Here is a 24,802-nt window from a genome sequence, read left to right on the forward strand (position 1 = left end):
GAACTCATGCGGAAGTGGTTTCAGCTTCTTAGTGCAGTGCTTTAACCCGCTGCGCCACCAGGGAGGGCCCAATAAGTTGACTTTTTTATGGGGTGAAGGAGAAAGAAAATAAATTAAAAACAAGAAGCAAGGAAATGAAGGTAACTAAGAATGCCAATGGAATTTTTACCAGTCAGGACTTTTATGAGGAACTCTTTTCAGAACACAGGTATATGTGACTATCTTATGGGCATCTAATATTAACTTAAAGTTAATATTCAGTAGTGTTCTATACAACTGAAAGTTCTATTTTGTGCAATTATAATAGAAAATTATAAAAGTCCCTATCTTAGGGCATTTGCTAATATTCAATTAATCTAAATACCCTTCCCATCAGCAATGAATAAGAATTCTCCAAATCCACTGGTGCTTCTGTTTTAGGTATGGTAGGGTAACACATATTTAAAGAGGTGTGAATCTATATCTCTGAATCATAAACAGTGTTGTAAACCAATGTCACCTCAATTTTCATAATGTAAATGTATTCACTGAAATCCTCTGCTAAGAGGAATAGCACATGAAACAGAAGAAGTCAGCTGTGCCTGGCTAGCTTCCTGGCCAGGGAATGAACTCAGGCCATGGCATTAATAGCACTGAGACTCAACCTCTGTGTCTCCAGGGAGGCCAGATCACTAAAACTTTTACACAAATTATAAGTTTACCAAAATTAATAAGCAATCATAAAACACAAGGTGTAGTGTTACAGTAATCTTTGAAAAAAAACACACAGTTCAATGAGATCAGAGAAATGTAGTTTATCTTACATATATAAAAAAGTTAAATTTCAAATGATTAATTCAGAGCCATAGTGCCAGTGAGAATATAAATTTACCTAGAATTCAAGATCTCCATGATATCATGTATCCACTTGATGTTGCTCTCATACAAAATCTATGTATTTTTCTGATATTATGTTTAGTAATGTGAGGCAGTAAATATTGCTAAAGAGTAATTTGACTGACTAGAACATTTTGAATTATGTCACCTTAGGGAAAATTCATATTTTCTTATTTCATGTAGGATTTGGTAGTTTTAACAACAAAATGGGTAAATGCCATCGAAATTTAATGACAAAACATGTTATTTAAATTATCTATCTAAAATGATAATTGATGGGGCCCTCCTTGATGGTGCAATGGGTTAAGACAGAGCACTATGAAGCTACCTACATCCACTGCAGCATGAGTTCATGCATGAGTTCACCTCCCTTCAGGGGAGGTGACCCACATGGCTTGGCAGACCTCTCCTGACCCGCCCACTGCTCCCCTCAGCAATGTACTTTGTCAATCTGCCTGTTCTGCTCCCCACTCTTGTCTCTGGTGAATCTTCTCACTGCCTGCTAACCCCAACTCTGGCTTGTTCTCTGGATCTTTTATGAATAAATAAATCTTGGCCCTTCCCATTTGGTGCAATGGGTTAAGCATAGCACTGCCAAGCTCGCCATGTCTACTTTGGGCTGCTTAGGTACAAGTTCAATCCCTGTTCCTGAGGTGATCCACATGGCAAGGCAGACATCTCCTGACCTCCCCACTGCTCCCCTCAGCAGTGTACTTCATCAGTCTGCCTGTTCTGCTCCCCACTCTGTCTCTGATGAATCCTCTCACCACCCCTGCACATTTGGCCTGCACACGAGTTCTATATACATAAATAAATAAATAAATCTTTAAAAATAAAATAATAGTTGACTACACCACAGAATGGTATGTTTTCCTTGGGGAACCAAAAGTCCTTCTTATCTGTTCCACAAATAATTTAGTCATATAACCAGCACCTGGAATTTCACATTAATTCTTACGAACCTAAAGTAGAAAATAATGAATACCACTTCATTTCAGCTTTGAGAAAAATACAAATATGCAAGACAGGTTGATTTTTCTATCATAGCAACTAAAAAAGAGTCATGTAAGATTGTCTCTTTTGTGTTTTCATTTATAATACATTGATTAGTAGTGACATGGACCAATTTTAGCAAAGTATTCAACATCATCTTTACATTTAATAATGTTGCCCAATGAAGTTGACTTTCACATGTGAAGATAAATACAGTTTGCAATTTGCCATCTATATAATTATTCTAGCACTGAATAGTCACTTGTTTACCCATTTATATCTAATTATGAGTATCATAAATCAGATTTACAAATATAAGTCTGATGATTAGTTTCATGGGCCTCCTTTCATGACACTGCTCTTTACACTCCACCATGGCCGTGTCCACAGTCACTTAGTAACTAGAACTTTATGAGAAGTCTTGTTTTCTGGCAGGCAAAGACTGTCTACTTTGATTTTGATATATATATATTTTTTTTTAGTATGGGTATTCATAATTTCATGTAGTATACTCTATATGGATTGCATTGAATGTGTTCAGGACTTGTAGGGAAAATTAGCAACGTTAGGTGAGAAACTTTTTAATTATGATTACATTATGCTCTTGTATCTAAAATTGCTTTAATGTCTTTTGATTGCAATTGATAATTTACTATATTAAGACATTTCACTAAATTTTAACTAAAGGTAATTCTTATTAATTAAATTATATTTTCTATGGGTAGTTATAAGCTTTCCTGTGTAGGAGTTCATATTGTCTGTGAAGCATGAAAATTTTGTTACATTTTCCCAAAAAATATGATCTTCATAAATCTGTATTTTTCCTTTCTTTATTACAATTTACTAAGAACTGACAGATTTTTAAAGTTCTGATTCTAAAAATTAAGACCACAGGTTTGGAAATCTTTGTTACTTTGTAGTAGATATTTCAACAAGTCATCAGTAAGTTTAAGGTTGCTGCACATTTGTTGTAGGTAAACCTCATCTGTTGGAAGAAATTTACTTGCAGTTATATTTTATTCAAAGGTAATGAGTATTGTTGCTATTAACTATGAAAGAATGCTAGCCAGGCCCTATTAAGGAATTTAACTTTGATTCTATAGACAATTGATTCCAAAAGGATTTTAAGTCAAAATTTACACAATCAAGTTGTGTTGCAAGACATTAGTTGAGACAAAATAGTTATACTGAAGTTGTAGAAAGAAATAAACTGATAAGAAAGTACAAGAAGAAAGGGCATCTCAATTTCCATCCCCAGTTTGTGGTTTGAGCATTAAGTCATTAAACTACGACTAGTAACAGGAAGAAAAAAACTGTCAAGGACAGTTCTTTAAAATACTTATCCTTGTCAACATGTATTATTTCACGTATGTAAGATACCATGTCATATGCAGCAACAGTGGCATATAAGGAATATGTCTTTTATTTCACTTTAACCTAGAAGGGCATACATAACATGCATACTTTAAAATGTGAAATTTCAAAATAAAAATGATAGGTTCTAATGAGAATTATAGGTAGAAAACCTTCAATATTGGAGAATAAACAAATGACATTTACCTTAAGTTGCTGTAAAATCAGTGAAGAGATTTTAGAAATGAGTGAAAGAAAACAAGTCTGAGTTTATGAATGGAGTCAAAATCACAGAAGTCCTGAATGCTGGGCAAAAGCAGAATCCAAGAAATAATTATAGCTCGTTGTACAAGTGAAATATCAATAGGTTTGGTAAGATTAATATAGCTATGTGTAAGCTGCATTTTGTGGAGTTAGCTGACAGCAGGAACACCATTTAGAATATTAAAATAACAAAAGTAGTATGGGCCTCCCTGGTGGCGCAGCGGGTTAAAGCACAGCACTGAGAATCTAAAGCCGCTTCCGCATGAGTTCGATCCCCGCCTGCCCCGGAGGTGACCACATGGCGCGGCAGACCTCTCCTGACCTGCCCGCTGCTCCCCTCAGCAGTGTACTTCATCAATCTGCCTGTTCTGCTCCCCACTCTGTCTCTGGTGAATCCTCTCACCCTCCACATCTCTGGCCTGTACCCCAGTTCCATATGAATAAATAAATAAATCTTTAAAAAAAAAATAACAAAAGTAGGATAGGTGTTTTATGTTGAAGTGATATTTCTTTCTGAAAGGTAATGATGCTTTCAAGATTCAGAGCAACTCTTTCTAATGGAGTCAAAGAAATGACATTTAATAATTTACCTTTGGCAATACAGTTGCTCCATTCCTCTTCCAAAATAATTTATATTCTGTTGATTTGTAGGAACAAATTCATTTTGATTTGTAGTTAAGAAGAAATGAGAAGAGTTGTACACCTTTTGACAATTTTTAAAAAATAATTTAACTGTGACTTTGGAAATTGAATATACGTTAAAGATCATGATATTCAGAACCTAATTTTACAAATAAGAACCAAAAGCTTCTAAATACTTGTCAAATTTAAATACCTGTATATTAAGAATAAACAAAATTGTTGCTTATCCAATCTGTGACTTTAGCCATTTAAATGGGGGAGAGAGTAAAGAGAAATGCAAATAAAGAAAAAAAAGGAAGCAAGATGTGAAACCTTCCAAATAATTTAAAAAGTATACATAAGTGTAGGTTCAAACTTGAAAATAATGAATAAATAGGAGTCTTTAATATATATTTTATGTCATCTCTCTTTCTTTTTTATCTTGGCATTTGGTCTCATTTGGTATAGTTTCTATTAAGGTAACATTGGTTTATAATACTGTATATGATTTAGAGACTAGGTTCCCATCTCTTCAGGTGTATGCTACCATCTTACTTGACCCTGGACCCTGGAGATGTAGATGAATTTGTACTTTATCCCTAGTCTACTGTAGGAATTTAAAATATGTCCTAAGACTTATGTGTCATCACAGGAAGAGGGCTGGAGTGTGCATGTTCTCTTAATATTCTGTCTTCTGAGTTTGGATTCCTGTCATGCTATCTCTTAAAGCCATTCCCTTTTTAAAACCCTCCAAGAAAAACCTGAATAAAATGTGAAATGATCATGGTAGAATTTCTTGGAAAACCAAAGGCAGTCATAAGTTTCATTTGGCAAACACTAATATAAATACCTTAAAAATATAATTTGGATGTTTCTACTCTTCTGTAGCTTCCTTTCACACAATGCAAGGTGTCCAGACTTACTTGGATCTAAGTTCCTTTCCCATGTTGTTTTTCAGTTTTTCTTCTTGTTTTTCACTCTTCAGAATGACAAGCATTCCATTGTAGACCTCAGGCTCCGCTTTGAAGCCTTTTAACATAAACAGACCAGGAAAAGACTGCTCTCTTCATCTCACTTCCAAATTAGTGAAAACATTTGCTTATTGAACAGCTTAGGTAGACTTATTAATGAACGTCTATATAAAACCAAGTAAAGTGCCAGAAAGTAGAGATACGAAAGTAAAACAGACCCCTAATGTCATAGAGTAAAAAACAAAATTATATTTTCAAAAGTGCCTTTTGCTTTTAGTAACTAAATTTGTATGTATGAAATAGCAAAGGAACAAACTTGAAGATAATAGTAATAATAATAAACAAGAATGTCTTCTCCCCAGATATCTACACAAATTCTCCTAGGCCCTCTCCCTATTCTATAGCAGGAATTTAAAAAGCTGGTAATGGTTAATTAGACTGTTTCATTATTTGAGCCTTCTATCTCATGGATTGGCTACCAGGGTGGTGTGGCTATCATTACTCAGAATTTTCCCTCACAGTTATGAGCTAATTGCTGCAATTTTTTTTTTATGTTGGCCATCTATGTGTCATTTTTGGAAACATGCTTATTTAGCCTTTTGCCCATCTTTTGATTGGTTATTTGTTTTCTTTTTGTTGAATTGTATGAGAACTTGGATATCAGTCCTTGGTCAGATGTATGTTGTACAAATATTTTCTCCCAGTCACTACAATATCTTTTTGCTTTAGTGATAGTTTACTTCACTCTGCTGAAGCTTTTTAGTTTGATGTAGTACCAATTGTTTATATTCTTTTTTGTTTACTTGCTGTTAGAGATAAGTTACAAATATATCATTGAAGCCTATGTCCCAGCATATATTTGTGTATAGTTTCTTCTGTGTATTCTATGACTTCAGTTTTACCACCTAAGACTTGTAGCAGAGATTAGTGAAAAATTAATTTTTCACAATTGAGAATGGTTTTACTTGTGGGTTTATTATATGTTGCCTTTATTGTGTTGAGGTATGTTTCATCTATACCCATTTTTGTGGGATTTATCATAGGTAGATGTTGAGTCTTGTCAAATATTTCTTGGTGTCTTTTGATATGATCTGATTAGTATCTTTCCTTTTGTTGATATGCTGAATTATATTGATTGATTTTCAGATAATCACAATCATTGTGGCCCTAGAAAAAAATTCAAGTTGGTCATAGTATATGCTTTTCTTTAAAAAAAAAATGCATTATTGGATTTGGTTTCTAAGATTCTATTGCATATTTTTGCATCTATGTTCATTATGGAAATAATTCTGTTTTTTCTGGTTTTGTTTTTTTTTTTTTTTTTTTTTTTTTTTGCATCAGGGAAATAAAGTAGCTTCCTATGTATTTGGAGGATTTCCTTTTTTCTTTTTGGAAGTTTGAAAAGGATAGATATTACTTTATACTTAAAGATTTGGTAGAACTCACAAAGTTAAACCAATTGGTCCTGAACTTTAGTTATTTGGGGGACTACTCAGTATTTTAATGTCCTTGCTATTAATTGGTTTGTTTATGTTTTCTATGTCTTCTTGATTCAGTCTAATATGGTTGTAGATTTCTAAGATAATAAACCATCTTCCATTTTATTCATTTGCTTGTGCAAAAATATTCATAGTAATTTCTTATGGTTATCTGAATTTCTTAGATCTTTGGTGTAATTTCTCTTTTGCACCTGTTCCCATTTGCTTGAGTTTTCCCCCTTTTTTTTCTTTATTGGTCTTTCTAGAAATTTGTCTATTTTGTTTATTCTTTTCAAAAAACCAGTTTTCAGTTTCCTTAATTGTTGTACTGCATTGTTGTACTGATTTCTATTTCAATTTTTCTGTTCTAATTTGTATTATTTTCATTCTCCTATTGGCTTTTATTTTTGCTTGTTCATCTTTTTCCTTAAGTAAAGGGGTATGTTTATTAATTTGATATTTTTCTTGTTTCAAACCATATATACTCTTTCTCCTTTCTAGAAAATCATTCATATTTTCTTGTTTTTGAAGCCAGAAATAATTATGTGACTGGGTTTGCTTTACTAATTTTTTTCCTGGATCATTACAAAAGATAACAGTCTATGTTTTCACTTATAATATAACGTTGTAATAATTTTAAATTATCTGGAACAGTCTTCAGTGTCTAGACAATCAAGCAGAATTGAATCTTGTACCCTTCTGAGCAGTTCTTGAGAGTTATAAATAATATGTGTTCAGTAATTTTAAATAAACATAATCACACATGTACACATTATATCAGTTTTTATCCTTTTATGACCTTCTCATTTTTGGTTGCAATCGCTTTTATAGTATATCACATGACAATTCATAATACATTCCTCATTTTTCCTTACATGAAGGTAAATGAGATGTGTACTATATGTGCCAAGTAAAAATACACTGATCGATTGAGTAATCAAGTAAAAAAAAATGCCTACTTTTAAATTTCAAGTAAGAGCAAATAATTGCTGTTATACCTGTGTTCCCCACAGATAGTTACACTAAAAAAAAATGATTTTTTTAATCTAAAGTTCAAAATTAACTTGGGGTCATTTATTTTTAATTGCTACATTTGGCAACTTTCCCAATAGTTTGATATGTGGAAAATATTTATTTTATTTTAGAGTTTTTGTTTGATTTTCTCTTTTAATTGTTTGTTTTTTCTTTTTTTACTGAGACAATGATGGTTTATAATGCTTTTTATGATGTAGAAGTAGAAGTCCATACCTCTTAAGTGTGAATATTACCATACTTGTGTGTGAATATGGACCTGAGTTGGGTGAATTTTCCTCATTTATTATTATTTGAGCATGTCTTTATTCTTTACTTATTGCCATCTCTTTAGCTCATTCCGAGACAAAAGTAGGGAAAGAGTAATTTTCTCAGTATCTGTAGGCTGCAGTTAATTATTTATGTGATAATTTAATTCAGTTTTCAATTAAGCCTATTTGATGGTATGATTAACTTTTTATTTCTCCAAGCCTCATTTTTTCAAATAGCAATAATTTTCTTATTGATATTTAGAATTGAGACTTCTATGAGTTCTGACTCCTAATTGGAAAGTTGAACTTTTGATAAATTCTACTTTCCCTTTTTTAATGTGTTGTGTTTGTGCCATTCAGTGTTTGAAAATATATATCACTACTGTTTAAAACTATGCTTCTTTATCATATCTGTGAATTTTCAAGATTATAAGATAGTAGAAATTATTTTTGAAATTTACACATAGGTAAACTATACTTTCTGAAAATTGTATCTTATTCTAAAATGCCAAATAAGTCTGTTCTTGAGACATAAAAATTTATAATTTATAATATCAAATGCACCCCACCACAATGTCAGTGCAAGAGCTTCCCTGAAAACTATTTCATCACTTTAAATGACCCAGCTCAAAGAACATTCTGTTCACAGAAATAAAATGTCTTAAAAAGATCAAGTGTGATGAGGCGGCAAGATGGCGACAGAGTAAAGACGCTGAGAGCATTACCCCCAAACACTCATAGGATTTTAAGATTAAAAACAGACAGTAGACTTACATACTGCAAGTCTTAACCCAAATGAGAACACCCTGGATTCACTAGAAGGAAGATAACTGAGGGAAACTCAACGATTGGGGAGCCTCAGTTGGGGATCTCTGATCACTTAGTGCCCTGTGCCCAGAAACCAGGCTGAGCTGCAGAGGGAGACTTAAGGCAGTGCTTTTGCCCCAGCCCTGCTACAGCCCTGGAGATAAACTGAGACAACTCAGCTCAGGAGAGTAAACCACAGGAGAGTAAACCAAATTGCCGGAAAAGACTACAGTTCAGATCCAGGAGAGCCCAGGTGCCCAGACGCTAGGATACATCACAGATGTGTTGCTGTTCTTTGCCCCAGCAGCCCCATAAAGCCCTGGATATAAACTGAGACAATGTAGCTAGGTGAGTGGATCCCAAGCTGCAGGAAGGTGGGAAACAACAACAATAACAAAAAAACTGTTCTGAGTGTGTACTTAGAGCCTGGAGGTGGAGAAGAGGAACCAGCATTAGGGGCACCTGTAAACCTACCCACACCTCCTGGCCCCGTCCCCCCAAAACAGAGAGCTGAGACTAGGCAACATTAGGGCATGGTCAGGTGTTGGTGCCATTTTTAAGGATGGTCAACAAGACTCACAAAGCCCCAGAGGTAAAAGAGGGAAAAAAGAAAAAGAACTGGTTAGACAGGAGTCAACCACAAGCCCAACCCTGGGAAAATGCAACAACTTTAACAATCTTCCAAGGGCACATTGGACATAAAGAAGCCGTAGGAAGTGCCTCAAATGGGGAGACTTGCTAAGGGGTCTACCTGCTTACGGTATCTACCCACAAGGACTGTGGTAAAACCCTGGATTAAAGAGATAAGGTTGGGCTCTGTGAGAGGACCTCAGGCACAGGGGACACACACTGCTCAGGGAGGGACTATTTGGACTAGACACAAAGAGCCCTGAAAGCTCAGAGGGAGGACTGGCAGCCTGCTCAGCTGGGAGGATTTCAGCCCTCTGGCAGCCCCTGCACTCTTGTGGGGAAGGGAAGATCCTGCCCAGACAACAGGGGCCCTAAGACTTGTGAGCCACAATGGCTCACAGTACTTAGAGAGTAAACAAAGCCAGCCACCAACTCAGCCACAGACCCAGCTCCAGGAAGGCCTACAACACTTCTAATACATCATACCCACCACAAGCATAGAGGGAACCTCTCCCCCCCAAACTCTGGCTTGTATCCCAGTTCTATATGCATAACTAAATAAATCTTTCAAAAGGAAAAAAAGTTTAAAAAGAAAAAGAGAGACAATGCTCTATATTAAAAAAAAAAAATTAAATGCCTCAGAAACCTGGCTTTAAGTAATAATATAATTTATTGGATTTGTGTTTTATATTTCCATTCTGCTCTGTTTGTAGAAAGCTAGTACTGAATATTGTTCACATTCACTGGGGAAAAATAAGGACATGGTTCCTTGTCTTTGAACAGAGGGAAAAAATGTTACTCATTTAATATATATATAAACCATCTTAACAGGGCTCATCATACAACATTTAATTTACCTTCCTTGGCTCTTTACTATCTTGAGTTCTCTTCTCAGGTCTGCTATTTGATATTATGTACTTTTTCTCTTTGCTCTTATTTTGGAACTATATTTGATGCATAAAAATAGAAATGAAATCTAACGGGTCTATCTACTTGCTCGCACTGACTGCTGGATTCATGTCACCCCAGGCACTGAAGGAGCAGTATTTGGACATTCTGTTGAGACACCACACATCAGAGCAGAACCTTCTCAAGACCTCAGGTAAATCCTAACTCGTATACCTGTATCATAGTTTCCATCACTGTTAATCACATTTCAAATATAGAGAACCTTTTATAATAGAAAATGTGCTGTTTTCATAAATAAAGAATTGACATACCTTGCCTGCCTACTGACTAAGACAATCAAATATTTAATTAAGAGCAAGAAAAGAATGAGTTTTTGTTCTAACCTACTTTTCCTATTTTTTTCCAAATAAGTATACCATGAGTATAAATATGAATATATCAGAAAAGCAGAGTGTGGAAATAGGGAGTTTTAGAGAAAGCTAAGAGGAAAGCTAATACAAATTAAGAATCCTGGAAAATCTGACATAAAACAACTCTATGCAGGCATGCACAGGCATAAAGAAAGGGGGTGCAGAAAGTGGGAGAAAGTGTCAGGAGTCAGAAAGTATTATTCAGAGGAAAGTACAGAAGCAAATGTAAACAGCAATCAGAAAGGCAGAACTCCATAGCCCTATGGTGGGTTCTTTAGTTTCATATTTCCAATGCAATAAGCTGCTTCCAAACATTTGCTGTTTCTAAAAAGCACAGTTATATACAGGCCCAGGTCCTCACTCACTCCCCATAAGAATGTGAGATGACAACTTGATAGGAAATTTTCCCAAGGTAATCATGGCAGTTGTGATGATACCTTGAAATATTAAAATCAGTAATAGACCCATGGACATTATTTAATAGAAAATATAAGTGAAGTTCTGAGAAAACTAATGTTATATACATACATATATATGTATGATGTTACATAAATATATATATATATGCATGTATATATATTTATATATATGTTGTAATAAGCATTTCACAATGTATATACATTTATCCAATTATTGAATTGTGTAACTTAACTAATAACATCATCATATGCCACTAAAAATGTTTCTTGCAATAGATTTTCAATAAGTAAATTACATTCCAAATGCATTTGCTATACTATGAAAAACAAAGTAGTGAAATTGAAAAATTAAATCATGCAATAAAACTCACATTTAAATCTGAATTAAAATATCAACCTGAGAGATAATAAAAATATTAAGCAATAAACCATTTTATTTCATGAGGGTCAGCAATTTTTCCTCCCATTCAAATGAGTAAGAAAATGTTCAAATAAAAAAAAAAGCTGAAATTGTGTATGTAAAACTTATTTATATTTTTAGGATAGCAAATGATGTACATCTTTATAGCTTTATGACAATGACACAACTTCCTAGAGAACTGTTTCTCACTTTTTGAAGAACATAGGTTCAAACAAACCAGTTACCAGTAACAAGAGAAATCAGTGCTCTTCATCTGATCAAGGTAACAATTATCACTCTCTGTCATGGGTTTAGGAGGTTTAAAGTGGGTTGTAGGCTTATGTGTAGTCCTTTTCTCAGGAATTCTATATTCTGTATGCAATTCATTTTATCCCTCTCCATCTATCATGTTTGAACTCTGCCTCTCCCTTGCTTATCTGTTGTGCAATAGCAGCTAACACTTTATCTCACATTAGAGTGCCTGATAAATAGTTGTTAATTTGAATTACTGAAACTGAGCAAAATTGAATAACAAGCACACTAATCAAATGGAAGTTAAGGAATGTGACACAGGTTGCTATTGCTTTACTAAGAAGCATGTCAATAGCATTGATTCCCATTGTTTTGGGAAGGTGTTTAATGCAGGTACCAGAATTTATAGATTCATTCAGTAAAAAAAATCTAAAATAAGTGAGACCTAAAAGAAAGTTTTTTTACTCCTAACATGTTAGTAATTATGCACTCATATTATGATTTCATTATGAAAAATCTATTGCCAAAAGAGAAATAAGAACTAGCTGCTATTTTAATTACCTTGCTGACAGGTCTTGCAATTCATGTGTATGAATGTGAATTAAATGATAATTAGTATATAGCCTTTCTGGTTTTCATTTTCTAATTATTCATCAATTATTTAAACATGGAGCTAAACTAGTCTTATATGTTAATGCTGAAAGCAGATTAGCAACCCCCAAGATGAGTGTTACTGATCTAAATTCCAAAACTGAAACAGAAACAAAGCACAATAATGATAGGATTATTCAATTATTCATTCATGTACTGAAGATTAAAAGAGTGTCTGAGAAGATCTTTACAAATCTTGCTGACAATTTTCCTTTCAGGGAAATAAAAAGTTCTCTTAGTCTACTAATTCTAATCAACAAGGTAAGACTGGCTGGCTAAAAGCTTAGGATGGTAATTTGAAGAGCAATTAGCTATATTGTCCTTTTTTGTAAAGAATAAAAATCCTTAGAAAGGGACATTTCAGAAAGTTTATTATGTAATATAAACAATATTTTTAAATGGAAATACTATTTCTATTTTTTTTTATTCAACAGATATTTTATGCTGGTTTACTATGTGTTAAGTTCTCTGCTAACTTTCATGGAGGATTATTTATATATCTTAGCACCAGTCCTCTGTAATATATGTGTGACATTATCTCCCTTCTATATATTATAAATATATTTTATGAAGTTAATTTTGAGAGAAACATTTTCATCTTGAAAAAGTATCTTCATCTTGCAGTTACTCAACTTATATTTTAATATGTGTACTAGTTATTGCTTTTTGTGGCCTGAGAAAGCTTTAAAAAACTTTGTTTTTCATTTATGCAGAAATAATGTCTTAGTAGGTGACAACTTTGCACAAAATTAAAATGTCTTTATAAAATTTAATTTACATGTTTGGCCTTCATTGCACTGAATATCAGAAACCAAACACTTATCTACTTAGTTCCCTCCCTTCCCCCAGTTGAATCATTAAGTCAAGGGACTTATGCTGTGCCAAAGCATTAGGTGACTGGCAGCCTCATAATCCAAACGGACATTTGCCAAGGAGTTCTCATTCATATCTCTACTTGGTCTTCACATGTGATCATGATCTTTGAGGTTCTTTTGATATCTGTCATCAGTTACCATCAGGCATCACTATTACCAACTCTCAACTAAATAATCAACATCCTACCATCTTGAAGTTAGCCTTGGGTAGCAGAACACAGAGAACCACTTGAAATGAATTTTGTTGATTTCTCACCATATCCTTCTCCTACAAATCAAGAAAATAGATCTCTAACAATGGGGGTATACAACAAATTGTCACTGATTTTGGTATATGTGCTTAATCATTTTCAACACATTAAATTATTATTTTTTATCTCAAAATGTTTATAAATCTAGAAGACTCAAAATCATTTTCAGCAGCTTCCCTTTCTACCACCCACCATTTGTGACAAAGGATACTGCTTAGGGAGTAGGGTCACAAAAAGTATAATGAAATGGGATAGGAGGAAGTTCTGTTATATCTCAAAGTACTCTTCTACCACATACACATTTCCCTTAATTCTTTAAAGAAACTTTTTATCCCATAAGAAAACATTATAATTATCTATTTAGAGATGATCAAGTGAGACATTGCTATTCTCTAACTTGCCCAAACCAAGACCTACTAAGCGTTCAAAATTTATCCACTTTTTGAATGGGAGTTCTCCAAGTCATTGTTAGCAAAGTGCTCTGCTGCCTGGTTACATGACAATGGAGATAACTCACCTACAAAATCAAGATAGCAAAAAAAAATTATCATTAAGTAGTTAATAAAAATAAATAAGGAAAAAAGTGCCTATGCCACACATGGTATAAAAATAAAACAAAATTGTACACATTTTAAATGATTATTTTACTATGAAATATGTGAGTATTAATTCCAAATCTTATCCTTGGAAATAAACTCAAACAAGTCAGATATTTGATTTTTTTTTTCTTCAGACAGCCTCCCTCCCTCCCTCCGCCCCTCCCTTCCTCCCTTCCTTTCTTCTTCCCATCCTCCTTTCCTTCTTCCTCTTTATCTTTTCTTTCTTGTTTTCTTTCTTTCATCTGCCTTTTTTATATATTGTTGAATTTTTATAGGGCTATCATTGGTTTACAACACTGTAAAATTTTGAAGAACACAGTCTGCCACCTTGGTGTATATGCACATATATTCACACCACACTCATCACCCGATTTTAGTGACTCTATTGCCACCCAGCTGACTCCCTCCTCCATTCAGTTCATCCCCTTCCCATCTAGTAACCAACAACTTTGTTGTCAGACTCTAAGGGTTTGTTTTTGGTTATTTTTGTTGGTTCATTTGTTTTGTTTTGTTGTGTTTTACATATGACTAAAGTCCTAAGGTACTTGTATTTTTCTCTTTGACATACCCCACTTATTCTAATTGACTTATAATCCATTCATATTGTCACAGATGCCAAGATTTTATCTTTTTATGGTTGAATAATATGTCATTGTATATATGTACTACATCATTTTTAAACCATTTTCCTATCAGTGGGCACTTAGGTTGCTTCCATATCTTTGGTCTTATGTTCCTATGTATATAGGACTGAACACATCTTTGCAAGTAATGCTTATATTTCTTTGGATAGATAATTAGAAGTGGAATTCAGGCTCATGTGGTAATTCTATTTTAAAAATTTAAATGTGCTTTTTCCTCACATTTATAAATAACACTGAGTTATGTGTCTTTATATGTTGATTCATATTGTTTTAGGACATTAATCATCAATTTTTACATGAATATTTCCATCTTATCCAAATTATATAATTACAATTAATATTATGAATAACTGAAAAATGGAAACAGTTATGACCAATATATATACTATTCAGAAAATTCAAAATAGTATATGTTTGGGGTGTTTTTAAAGAAATGAATTATAAAGCAAACATTGTTACATGCAAATTTGAAATTTAGATACCATATACTGTGCAAGTATACGATATATGAATGGAAAAAATAATTGAGCCCATTTTTTTTCCAAGTTTTCAAATATTCTAGTAAAGTGTGTGGATTTTGTTTAAAAAAATACAGCATTTCTTTTAAAAATATATATTCACTGTGTTGATACACAGGTGAATTGGTGGTGGGGATTTCTTGGAGACCACACATGAGATGATAAAGCATACAGTGTATGAAAATGAAGAATGATGTAAAAACAATACATAACATAAAAAAAAATTATTCATCAAAACCTGACCCTTTCAAGGGTTTTATGAGGATGTGCAAGACGAAAATTTCAAAATTGTTTTGGTGAGTGAAAAAAAATTTTAAAGTGTGAAGTCACTATTTCAACTGGTTCAACTCCTTTAATATCACTTTCAAGTCTCTTAAGTTCAACTTCACTACAAAAGAAGCTGATCCCTGGGTTCTCTCTCTGCAAAACAGTTCTGAAACTCTTTCCTTGAAAGAAAGACATTGCTCTGAGATGGTGAATATGAGCCTGAGGGAAATTTTGTCCTAAAGTCCTGTGCTCACAGAGAACATAGGCAAGCATTGTTCCGGAGAAGAGTGCTTTCTCAAGGACACCCTCTCTTCACACACAAGTGATTTCTGTGACTATATTTTAGTCTAGGTCTGTATTTTGCCCTCTTATCTTGTTTTATATTTGATGATAATTTAAAAGTCACCTCCCAACTATATATATTTTTTATAGGCACAGATATCTAAAACACTTGCTTTTAACCTTAAAATATATGTAATCAACCTTTACCCACATATGTACTTGTGAATCACCCAGTTTTCAGACTGATGTCACTTGTTCTCTGCACATTTTCCTGAAAAGGAGAAGTCAGTTGATACAGAAATGTATTCCTTATGGTTAACTAACTTCTAGAAGTATAAAGATTAATTTGAAACTTTTCAAGTTCATAAAACTTAACACACTTGAAAGGCCCTAATATTAATGATTTTCATTAAGACTCATCTTTGCAAAATAAGGAGTCTGTAGAAAGATTCTTTCATGACAAGTTTGTAGAAATTTATTTATTAAAACTACATCATTAATATTGAAAATATATAAAAGATTTAAACAAGTAAATTTATCATGACCTACTTTTCATGTGCAGTGCAAAGGGAAATGACAAGAAATTTATTAAATCACTATGTAAATGAGAGTAAATAATTGATGTTAACAAATGAAGAGTTTCCTATAGAGCAAAAAAATAAATAAGGCAAACAAAAATCATTCTAAAATTCCATTTTGTTTTTTCTTGATATTGTATTTTAGTCGGTGATAATTTTTCCCTTTTCTATTAATGATTCTTTTGTTTTTCTCTTAGACTCGAGTCACCAACCAGGTCCTTGATAATGGAAGCTCCTCGAGGGGTTCAGGTGAGTGCTGCTGCAGGAGACTTCAAGGCCAGCTGTAGGAAGGAGCTCCATTTGCAGTCCACAGAGGGGGAGGTGAGTTCTAAGGGGTACAGACTGATCATCTACTGCTGAGGAGGCTTCTTCTGAAGTTACATGCATGTGGTTCCATGAAAATTTAAAGAACTACTTTAAAACAAAGCTTAAATTATGAGACTAGTAAAACTTCTTGATTATAAAATTTGATAAAACTTACTCTCCGGTGAAAACTCCATTTTGATTCTACTGAAAGACATTCATTCTAAGTTACAAATCGAAATTCTTGTAGTTTCAAAATTGGCAGATACACATAATGAAGTTGAAAATAATTTCAAGCATGAAGGCAATTATTTTTGTCATTCTGTTCTTTTTTGGTGTTCAAAAGTACTTCGGATATTTCTTTCTTTTTAGAGAAGTGATACCTCTATTTTTCAAAAGAAAAAAATATAACAAAAACTTTTATCAGGAGTTACACATTAAAATTATTTTTCTATGTCAGTTTCCTCCACGAATCTCCCCTTTAAAGTATCAGCTGGGGCCTCCCTGGTGACCTAGTTTTTAAGTGTCAGCACTACTACCACTATGGTTGAGTTCAATCCTCTCCCCACCACCCCACGCAGGGAGCTGACCAACATGGCACAGCAGACTTCTTCTGTCACATCTGCTGCTTCTCTCAACATTGTATTTCAGTAGATCTGCCTGTTCTACTCCCTACTCTGTCTCTAGTGAATCTTCTCACCACCCTACACCTCTGGCCTTTAGCCAAGTTCTTCTATTCATATCTAAATAAATCTATAGAAAATAAAATATCTGCTTTTCCTCATACCAGATGTAAAGGGGATATGAGGGACTGTGATGAGGAACATTTTTAATAGAAAATTGAATTTCCTAGTTATAAGGATATAAAATCAGCATTAATTTTGCAATGCAAAGAAAGAACTAAAAAAAAGTAAACTCATATAAAATGGAATTTAAAAAAAAATAAACAATCCTTTATAAGTTTTCTACCTTTTACTATAATGTGAATGGCATATATGGAATTTATTTACCTTATTTGCTACATATATAGTGATTTTGACTTCAGCATCACATTTTTGTTGGTTCTGGAAATTTCCCAAAATTATATTTCATGTATTGAGTCTCGCAATTTTCTCTATGGCTTTTTTCTTTTTTTTTTTTAAATACTGTAGAAATGCCTTCATCTTCTTACCCTTTAGACCTTTTAGCCTCTGATTTCTAGTTCTATCTTACTGTCTCTCAGTGCTCACTCTCACATGTTATTCATAACTACATGTCCAGGTTTTGCTATAGTATGTAATATCTTATTTAATCCCTACACTGACCTTTTAATTTTAGTAATTGGGTTGTTTGTCTCTAGGACTTTTATCTACTATTTTCAATACTTGAACTGCTACGTAATTACACTTTTGTTTGTTAGTTTTAAAATATCATTTGAGGTTTCAGTTGACCTACTACTACTACGGCTTGATTACCACTTCCTTAATTATTTCAAGTTCTTATATATAACATAATTCTATTCCATGTATTTTTTAAAAAGATTTATTTACTTATTTATGTAAGAACTGGGGTACAGGTCAGAGGTACAGGGGCAGCGAGAGGATTCACTAGAGACAGAGTGGGGAGCAGAACAGGCAGATCTACTGAAATATACTAAGGGGACCAGCAGGCATGACAGAAGTCTGCATACCATGTGGGTCTCTTCCCTCGCCAGGTCTAGAACTCAAGCAGCATTGGCTTTGGACAACTTCACAGTGCTGTGCTTTAACCCATTGTGCCACCAGGGTGGCCCCCATGTATTTTTAATACATTCCCAAAGTCCTTAAAAGCCTAAATCTGTTGTAGTGCTGTTTATACCAGTTAATTCCCTTAGGATTTCTCTTTAATGCATTTATTTTTCTTTATGAACTCACAAGGATCAAGTTGAGAAGAACTGAAAGATAATTTTAGAAGCTATTCTGAAATAGAGCATACCTCCCCTGACATTGGAATGAGAGTATAAGTAGAATAAAAAGGAAGATGTTACCTTTTATGTTTATGTTATCTGAATTGTTGATTCAAGATAAATTTATTTATATTTATCATTTCTTTTTTTATAAGCATATTTACTGGCCTATAAACATTAGAGGATGTATATGTGTGTTTATGTATATCCATATTACATTTCAGAAATTCTTTTCACTACAGCTCCAGATCAGAATACTTTGTCTACCACAGCAAGACAGAAAGATATCTTAAATATCTTACATTGTTTTAAAAAGTGGCTTTTATTATGCTAATCATTTCATTCAAATATTCATAATGAATCCTTCCATAATAAATAGTGGTGGTTATTAATCTTTTGTCTGCTCCTATTATGCACCCCTTGCTTACTTTCTTTTATTCAGTATATCAGCAGAACCCTTGGATTCAATTACAGGTTATAATTTAGTTGTAAATTGAGTATTGTGCTATAAATAAATCATAACTAGACATGTTCAGCCATGGTCATTTTTTATATTAATAAAATAAATAAAGATAAAGAAAAGTGCAGCACTTTATATTAGAACAATAGCATGTAATTTCCTAGGAAGAAGTGTGAAATGGTATAAAATCTTTTTCTTTGCTTCATCAACTATGCCATAGACAAGCAGATTGATCATTTACCAAATAATATAGAAAGCTAAAAAGTTCTGCTTCTTAGATTTTAAATGTTTAATATCAGAGCAGACACATTATTGAGATAACCCAAGTAAGAAATAAAAAGTATAAGAATGAAATTGAGACAAATCCTGCACTGTAAAAGATTCAGTAACTTCAGAAACAGAATTAATAGAAATTTAAAGTTCATCTCTGAAGACAACAGCAATCATAATTATAGGTGGAACATCACAAGTATTCACTATAGCATATAAAAGGCAATAATGGAATAAGAGGTAGGTGATAAGATCAAAGAGAAAGAAAAAAGTGGTTTTTATTTTTAGATTAATTAAATGTTTCTGTCTGTCAGATCTGCCAGATTTCAACAGGTCAGAATCAGATATGTAAATTTTTTTAGTGGAAGCAAGACAGTGAAATGCAAATTAAAAGCTCAAAATTATGATTTCATGAGGACTGGGAAGAGTTTCAGAGCAAATGGATTATGCCATTTATACGGCAATATAGATGAGAGATGCCGATTTTAGAAGTTAGAAAGTGAACAGTATAATAACTGCAAGCAGAACAGAGAGGAGAGGGACAGGGCAAATCCATCTATGCTGCAGAAGCCTACAGCAAAGTTGGGTTTGGAAGAATTAATATAGAACATCTATTTTAACCACATGTCTTATTTTTTCACATTAAGCCAAGAAAATAGAATTTTCTCTTTGTAAAGGGCTCATTCATTAATTTTTACTAACAAAATCTATCTCTCTTATAATGATGAAACTATAGTTTGCATCTCAGAAGTTTATGGAGTTAATTATTGTTACATAGTTAAATGCTGTCTAAAGTAGTCCCTACATAAATGGGAGGACCCTCCCCAGTGGCACAAAGGGTTAAAGTCCAGCACTATGAAGCTTGCAGCAGCCCACTTCAGCAGGAGTTCAATCTGGCCAAGGAGATGACCCACATGTAGCAGAAGACCTTCCTTGTCTCACACGCTGATCCCCGCAGCAATGCACTTCATCAATCTGCCTGTTCTGCTCTCCAATCTGCTGCCGGTGAATCCTTTTACTACCCCTGCACCTCTGGCCTGTACCTCAGTTCTGGATGCATAAATAAATAAATCTAAAAAAAAGTAATAAATGGAGGAACTGGAGGACACACCAGCTGCCACACACCTTAAGGCCTAATATTTCACAGCTAACTCTGTTGATGAGCGCACCACAACTGTGCTTGCGTTCCAAGGCTGACATCCACATGCCCCACCTCTATAAAACACTGTTCACACCTGTATGAAACTCTTCTCCATAGTTAATCACTCAGGCTACACCAATGGAAAGACAGTCAGTTCCGTAACTATCAAAATAAGTGATATGGCATGATGATAAGCCACAGGGATGGGACAGTAATATTTATTTATAATCTTACTAATCAGTACATCATTTGCAGTATTTTACCTTCCTATGATCAGTGCTTCATGAACCTTCTTTCCACATGTGCTTTACAATTTTGTACCATTCTTTATCATCTGTGTCTCAAGGCTTGTTGGTCAAAATGCAAGCTCCTAATATTTCTTCAGAGTGACCTCTTCTCCAGATATACAGAGTTGAATCCCACAGACCTAAAGTTTTCCCCTGTAATAATTTGGTATTTGGAAAGACACAATTATATTTGATCTCTGAAATTATTCTAGCTCCTGAATAAGAAGCAAAGAAAGCAGAGTGAGTTATGTAAGTTCCATCCCTCTCTCTGACTCAGCCAGTGAGAGGAGTCTTCCCTCCTCCTCTATGCAAAAGTGAAAGGTTGAGTGTGTAACAGTGTGTGTTGGCCTCATTGATGTCTCCCATCCCGGAACCAGAGAACCAGAGGTGCGATGCAAAATCGACGCCCCAAAAAATATATAGCTACTTTCTTTTGTCTAATTTTGTGCATTTAAAATATTCATGTAGGAACAAAAATCTCAAAAATTAGAAAACATTTTTATCTTTATTTGCTTCCCTCTCCCTTCAGCCAATTATAATTGTGGGGTAATCAATTTCAACATTTAATGTCTACAAATAAATGCTTTGATCCTGTTTTCATGACTTCTAATGCTATTGGCAAATGCAATCACTCATTTATTTTTTATTCAATTATTTATTCATAAATTCTTTGTATTATGTGGAATCCCTATGTACAAACTCAATCTATAAAAGTATAAAAAAATCAATTGAGTCTACCTTTGAGGACATGTTTAGTGGAGAAAGTAATATACAAATATGACTATTAAAAACATGTCAAGCTATCAGCAAAATAAAATAGTAACAATAGTGAATTGCTATGGAAGAACCAAATAAGCAGAGTCTTTTGAAATTGGAATATCAGGTAAAAGGGGAGGAAAAAACAGATGAACTGGGATATTGTGGAGGGGAGAGACCTGTCCAAAGTGAAAGAAGTATGTTATGTCACATAACATGCATGGACACAATACTGTGACCTTGAGCCAAAGACAGGTCCTGCCCATATGCATCTTATTTGCAAATAAGTAAATCAGGAATAAATTAATGAATATATACCTAGTATTATGTTAGGAAGAGATTAATACAGAGAAAAGTGAAACTATTCAGGGTAGATTAATAATATTATTATAGGCTTTAATGCTGTGATTTAATAAAATCAATCATTTTAATACTAAGTGATTCTCAAAAATATTTATGTGAAATTGATTTTTTCTTTATAATAACTTATTTTTGTCATTATTTTTTAAATTTTTACAAAAATAATTTGTGATTTCTTAATATAAATAATATAGGTATATAACAATTCAATAAAGAATGATTAGGGAAGCCCTTTCAATAATGATGACCTTTTAATACATATCTAAACAAACATGCTTATTAACCTAAGATATGCATGTGTGCAGTATGTGAATCCTTTTCCTGGCTTATTGGCAACATGCAACAGATTCCTGTGTCTCAAAAACTGAGATGTATTTAAAAGTGAACAGTGAAAATTATTTCCCTCCTATCCCTGTTGTCTAACTGTCCAGGCAATATCTCCTCCACCTGTATCTTGCAATAAGTACTTGGCCTAAAGAAATACGGAGTTAAGGAAGTCAAAAGCCAGAGTTTTGGGGTATGTTTGAGAAAAGCAATAGAGGCAAGAAGAATTATGGGAAATGATAGAATGATGGCCAAATCATATAGGACCTGTGAGTCATGGAAAGGGATTAAGATTTGGTTTAAATGTAGTATGAGGCCCTCCCTGGTGGTACAGCAGGTTAAAGCACAGCACTAAGAAGCTAAAGCCACTTCCACATGAGTTTGATCCCCACCCTGGAGGTGACCACATTGCACAGCAGACCTCTCCTGACCCGCCCGCTGCTCTGCTTGGCATTGTACTTCATCAGTCTGTTCTGCTCCCCACTCTGTCTCTGGTGAATCCTCTCACTGCCCCTGCATCTCTGGCCTGTACCCCAGTTCTGTATGCACAAATAAATAAATCTTAAAAAAAAAGAATTTATTAAAAAATAAAATAAATAATAAATGTAGTATGATACCATTAGAGATTTTTGAGCACTGGCAACCACAATTTGATTTCCACTTAAAATTTCACACTAGTAGTAATGTAAAACAGACTATAAAAACACAATAGCACCTAGGAGGTAAAGAGAAGAACTGTTGCAGGATTCCTATTAAGAAATGAATTGGACTTGGATGAGGATACATATGTAGAAAATGGAATACTCTGATTCTTCCATGTAATGATGTCTTTTGGCAGTAACCAGCTACATAGCAATATAATAATCAGTGACAAGTGAAAGTTCTTTCTTTGCTCATTCAAACTCATATCCAATTTCGTTTTCCCTTTGGAACTTTCCCCATGCATATCATTATATGTAGTGACTGTCTCTGAAAAATATTGAGTTATTTTGTTGTTAGAAGAACTAGCAAAACCAACGCAGAGTCTAGGTAATCTGTTTTGTAGGTTTTTCAAACCTGATTATATGAGTCACTCATTGTGTAAATTACTTGCTCAGTATATCCTTCAGAGTGACTCAACTTGGTTTTATGAGTATTTAAAAATTATAAACCAGGGAGTTATTTGTTTACTTAATTGCCTATCCTTTTAGTAATGTCATCTCCATAAGCATGTTTATTTCTTTGTTTATTCTTTGGTCTAGGAGTTTTAAGAAATTAAATTGAGAGACTGTCAAAATCATTAATTTTCTGTGGTTTTTGAATAACTGAGTTGACCCCTTAAGCAGATTGCACACTGTTGCTCCTAAGATGGAGGGCTCTCTGACAGAATGCATCATTTCTCAAAGGAGAAGATAGCTGCAGAGCTTTTGGGCTATACTGTGGGGAATGTAATTTGTTTGTTCAACAAAGCATGGCAGCTAAGCCAATAAGATTGTGTGCTGTGTAGTCTTCTTTATTAGACCATGTTGTAAAGCTCTGAGGAATATAGAATGCTAAAATGAATTAAAATGCAATTTCTTTTCTCCCTAGATATTTTTGAATGCAGAAACAATCCGGCTGGGAAATCTACCGACTGGCTCTTTTTCATCTTCATCTAGCTCCTCAAATCCTCGACAGACAGTGTATGAACTGTGTGTCTGCCCCAATGGCAAACTTTACCTTTCTCCAGCAGGAGTAGGTTCCACTTGTCAGTCCAGTAGCAACATCTGCTTGTGGAGCTGAAGTGACTGATTTCTCCTCACACCAGAATAGCCTTTTGTTCCTGTCCGTCTGCTTCACAGTTCTGCTCGGTTTCCCTTGTGATCAGTTCAGAGCTTCTTCAAATGGTCCACAGAGCAACTTCTTCCAGTGTAAGCAGGGATTCAGTGCCACTTCTCTTGAGACATACTGTACCACTCAACATAAAGCGTGTGAGTGACAGAGCAGTGGACAAATCATCTTCAGCAGGAAAACTGGATCATAACTTTTGCTCAAAAGGGAGAATAACATAGGTGCCTTTGCTACATGAAGTGAAGCACACAGTTTTAGATTTTTGCAGGACCTGGATATGAACTGCACATAGATACATTACTTAGATGAATTTCCCGGTATCCAATGGCAAGATGAAATGGTTAACCCTGTAAGAAAACTAATTCTACAGTTTGAAAGCACAATTTTCCATTCATCTTTTTGGATGTAAACTTTTATCCCTAAATTTTAAATTTTTGAAGCATTATGTAATGCTTGCTTTACTAAAAATTCAATTCAATACCTGGTTTTTAACAAAACAAAACAATACAGAATCCCACCCTGAGTTTTGTTTCTTTAAAATCAATGTGTTGTTACTCTTTGTCTACTAAGTCTAGAATTTTGTATGTTAGGTAATTTTGAAAGCACTCAGCAATATAATCTTTACAGAACTAACAAAACGCCATGATGTCATTTGTCAGATCTGAATGGCCTTATATAGTATTAGTTGGCTACTGCATGTGACATATTTGCTTTTAAAAAACATCTAATTTATTGCAATATAAGGTAGGATTCAGAGGGCAATACTGTTGGTGTGGTATCCATAATTTTTGTGTTTGTCTTTTTTGTCTTTTTTTTTTTTTCCAGTTCACATGCTAT

The 24,802-nt window shown here is 34.0% G+C and overlaps 1 protein-coding gene across 1 annotated transcript in view; it reads left to right on the forward strand.

The window, feature by feature from the left end:
- SGCZ (sarcoglycan, zeta) overlaps nucleotides 1-24,488 on the forward strand; it is a 765,544-nt gene extending 741,056 nt beyond the window's left edge. The window contains exons 6-8 of the mRNA XM_004682194.2: nucleotides 10,306-10,378; nucleotides 16,529-16,652; nucleotides 23,726-24,488. Coding sequence (XP_004682251.2) covers nucleotides 10,306-10,378; nucleotides 16,529-16,652; nucleotides 23,726-23,917 — 389 coding nt within the window. The 3' untranslated portion in view covers nucleotides 23,918-24,488. The remainder of the gene's footprint in view (nucleotides 1-10,305; nucleotides 10,379-16,528; nucleotides 16,653-23,725) is intronic.
- The last annotated feature ends 314 nt before the right edge of the window (nucleotides 24,489-24,802 follow it).

This window comes from Condylura cristata, unplaced genomic scaffold (genome assembly GCF_000260355.1).
Source record: "Condylura cristata isolate star-nosed mole 26May11 unplaced genomic scaffold, ConCri1.0 scaffold00014, whole genome shotgun sequence".
In the NCBI taxonomy this organism is placed as follows: Eukaryota; Metazoa; Chordata; class Mammalia; order Eulipotyphla; family Talpidae; genus Condylura; species Condylura cristata.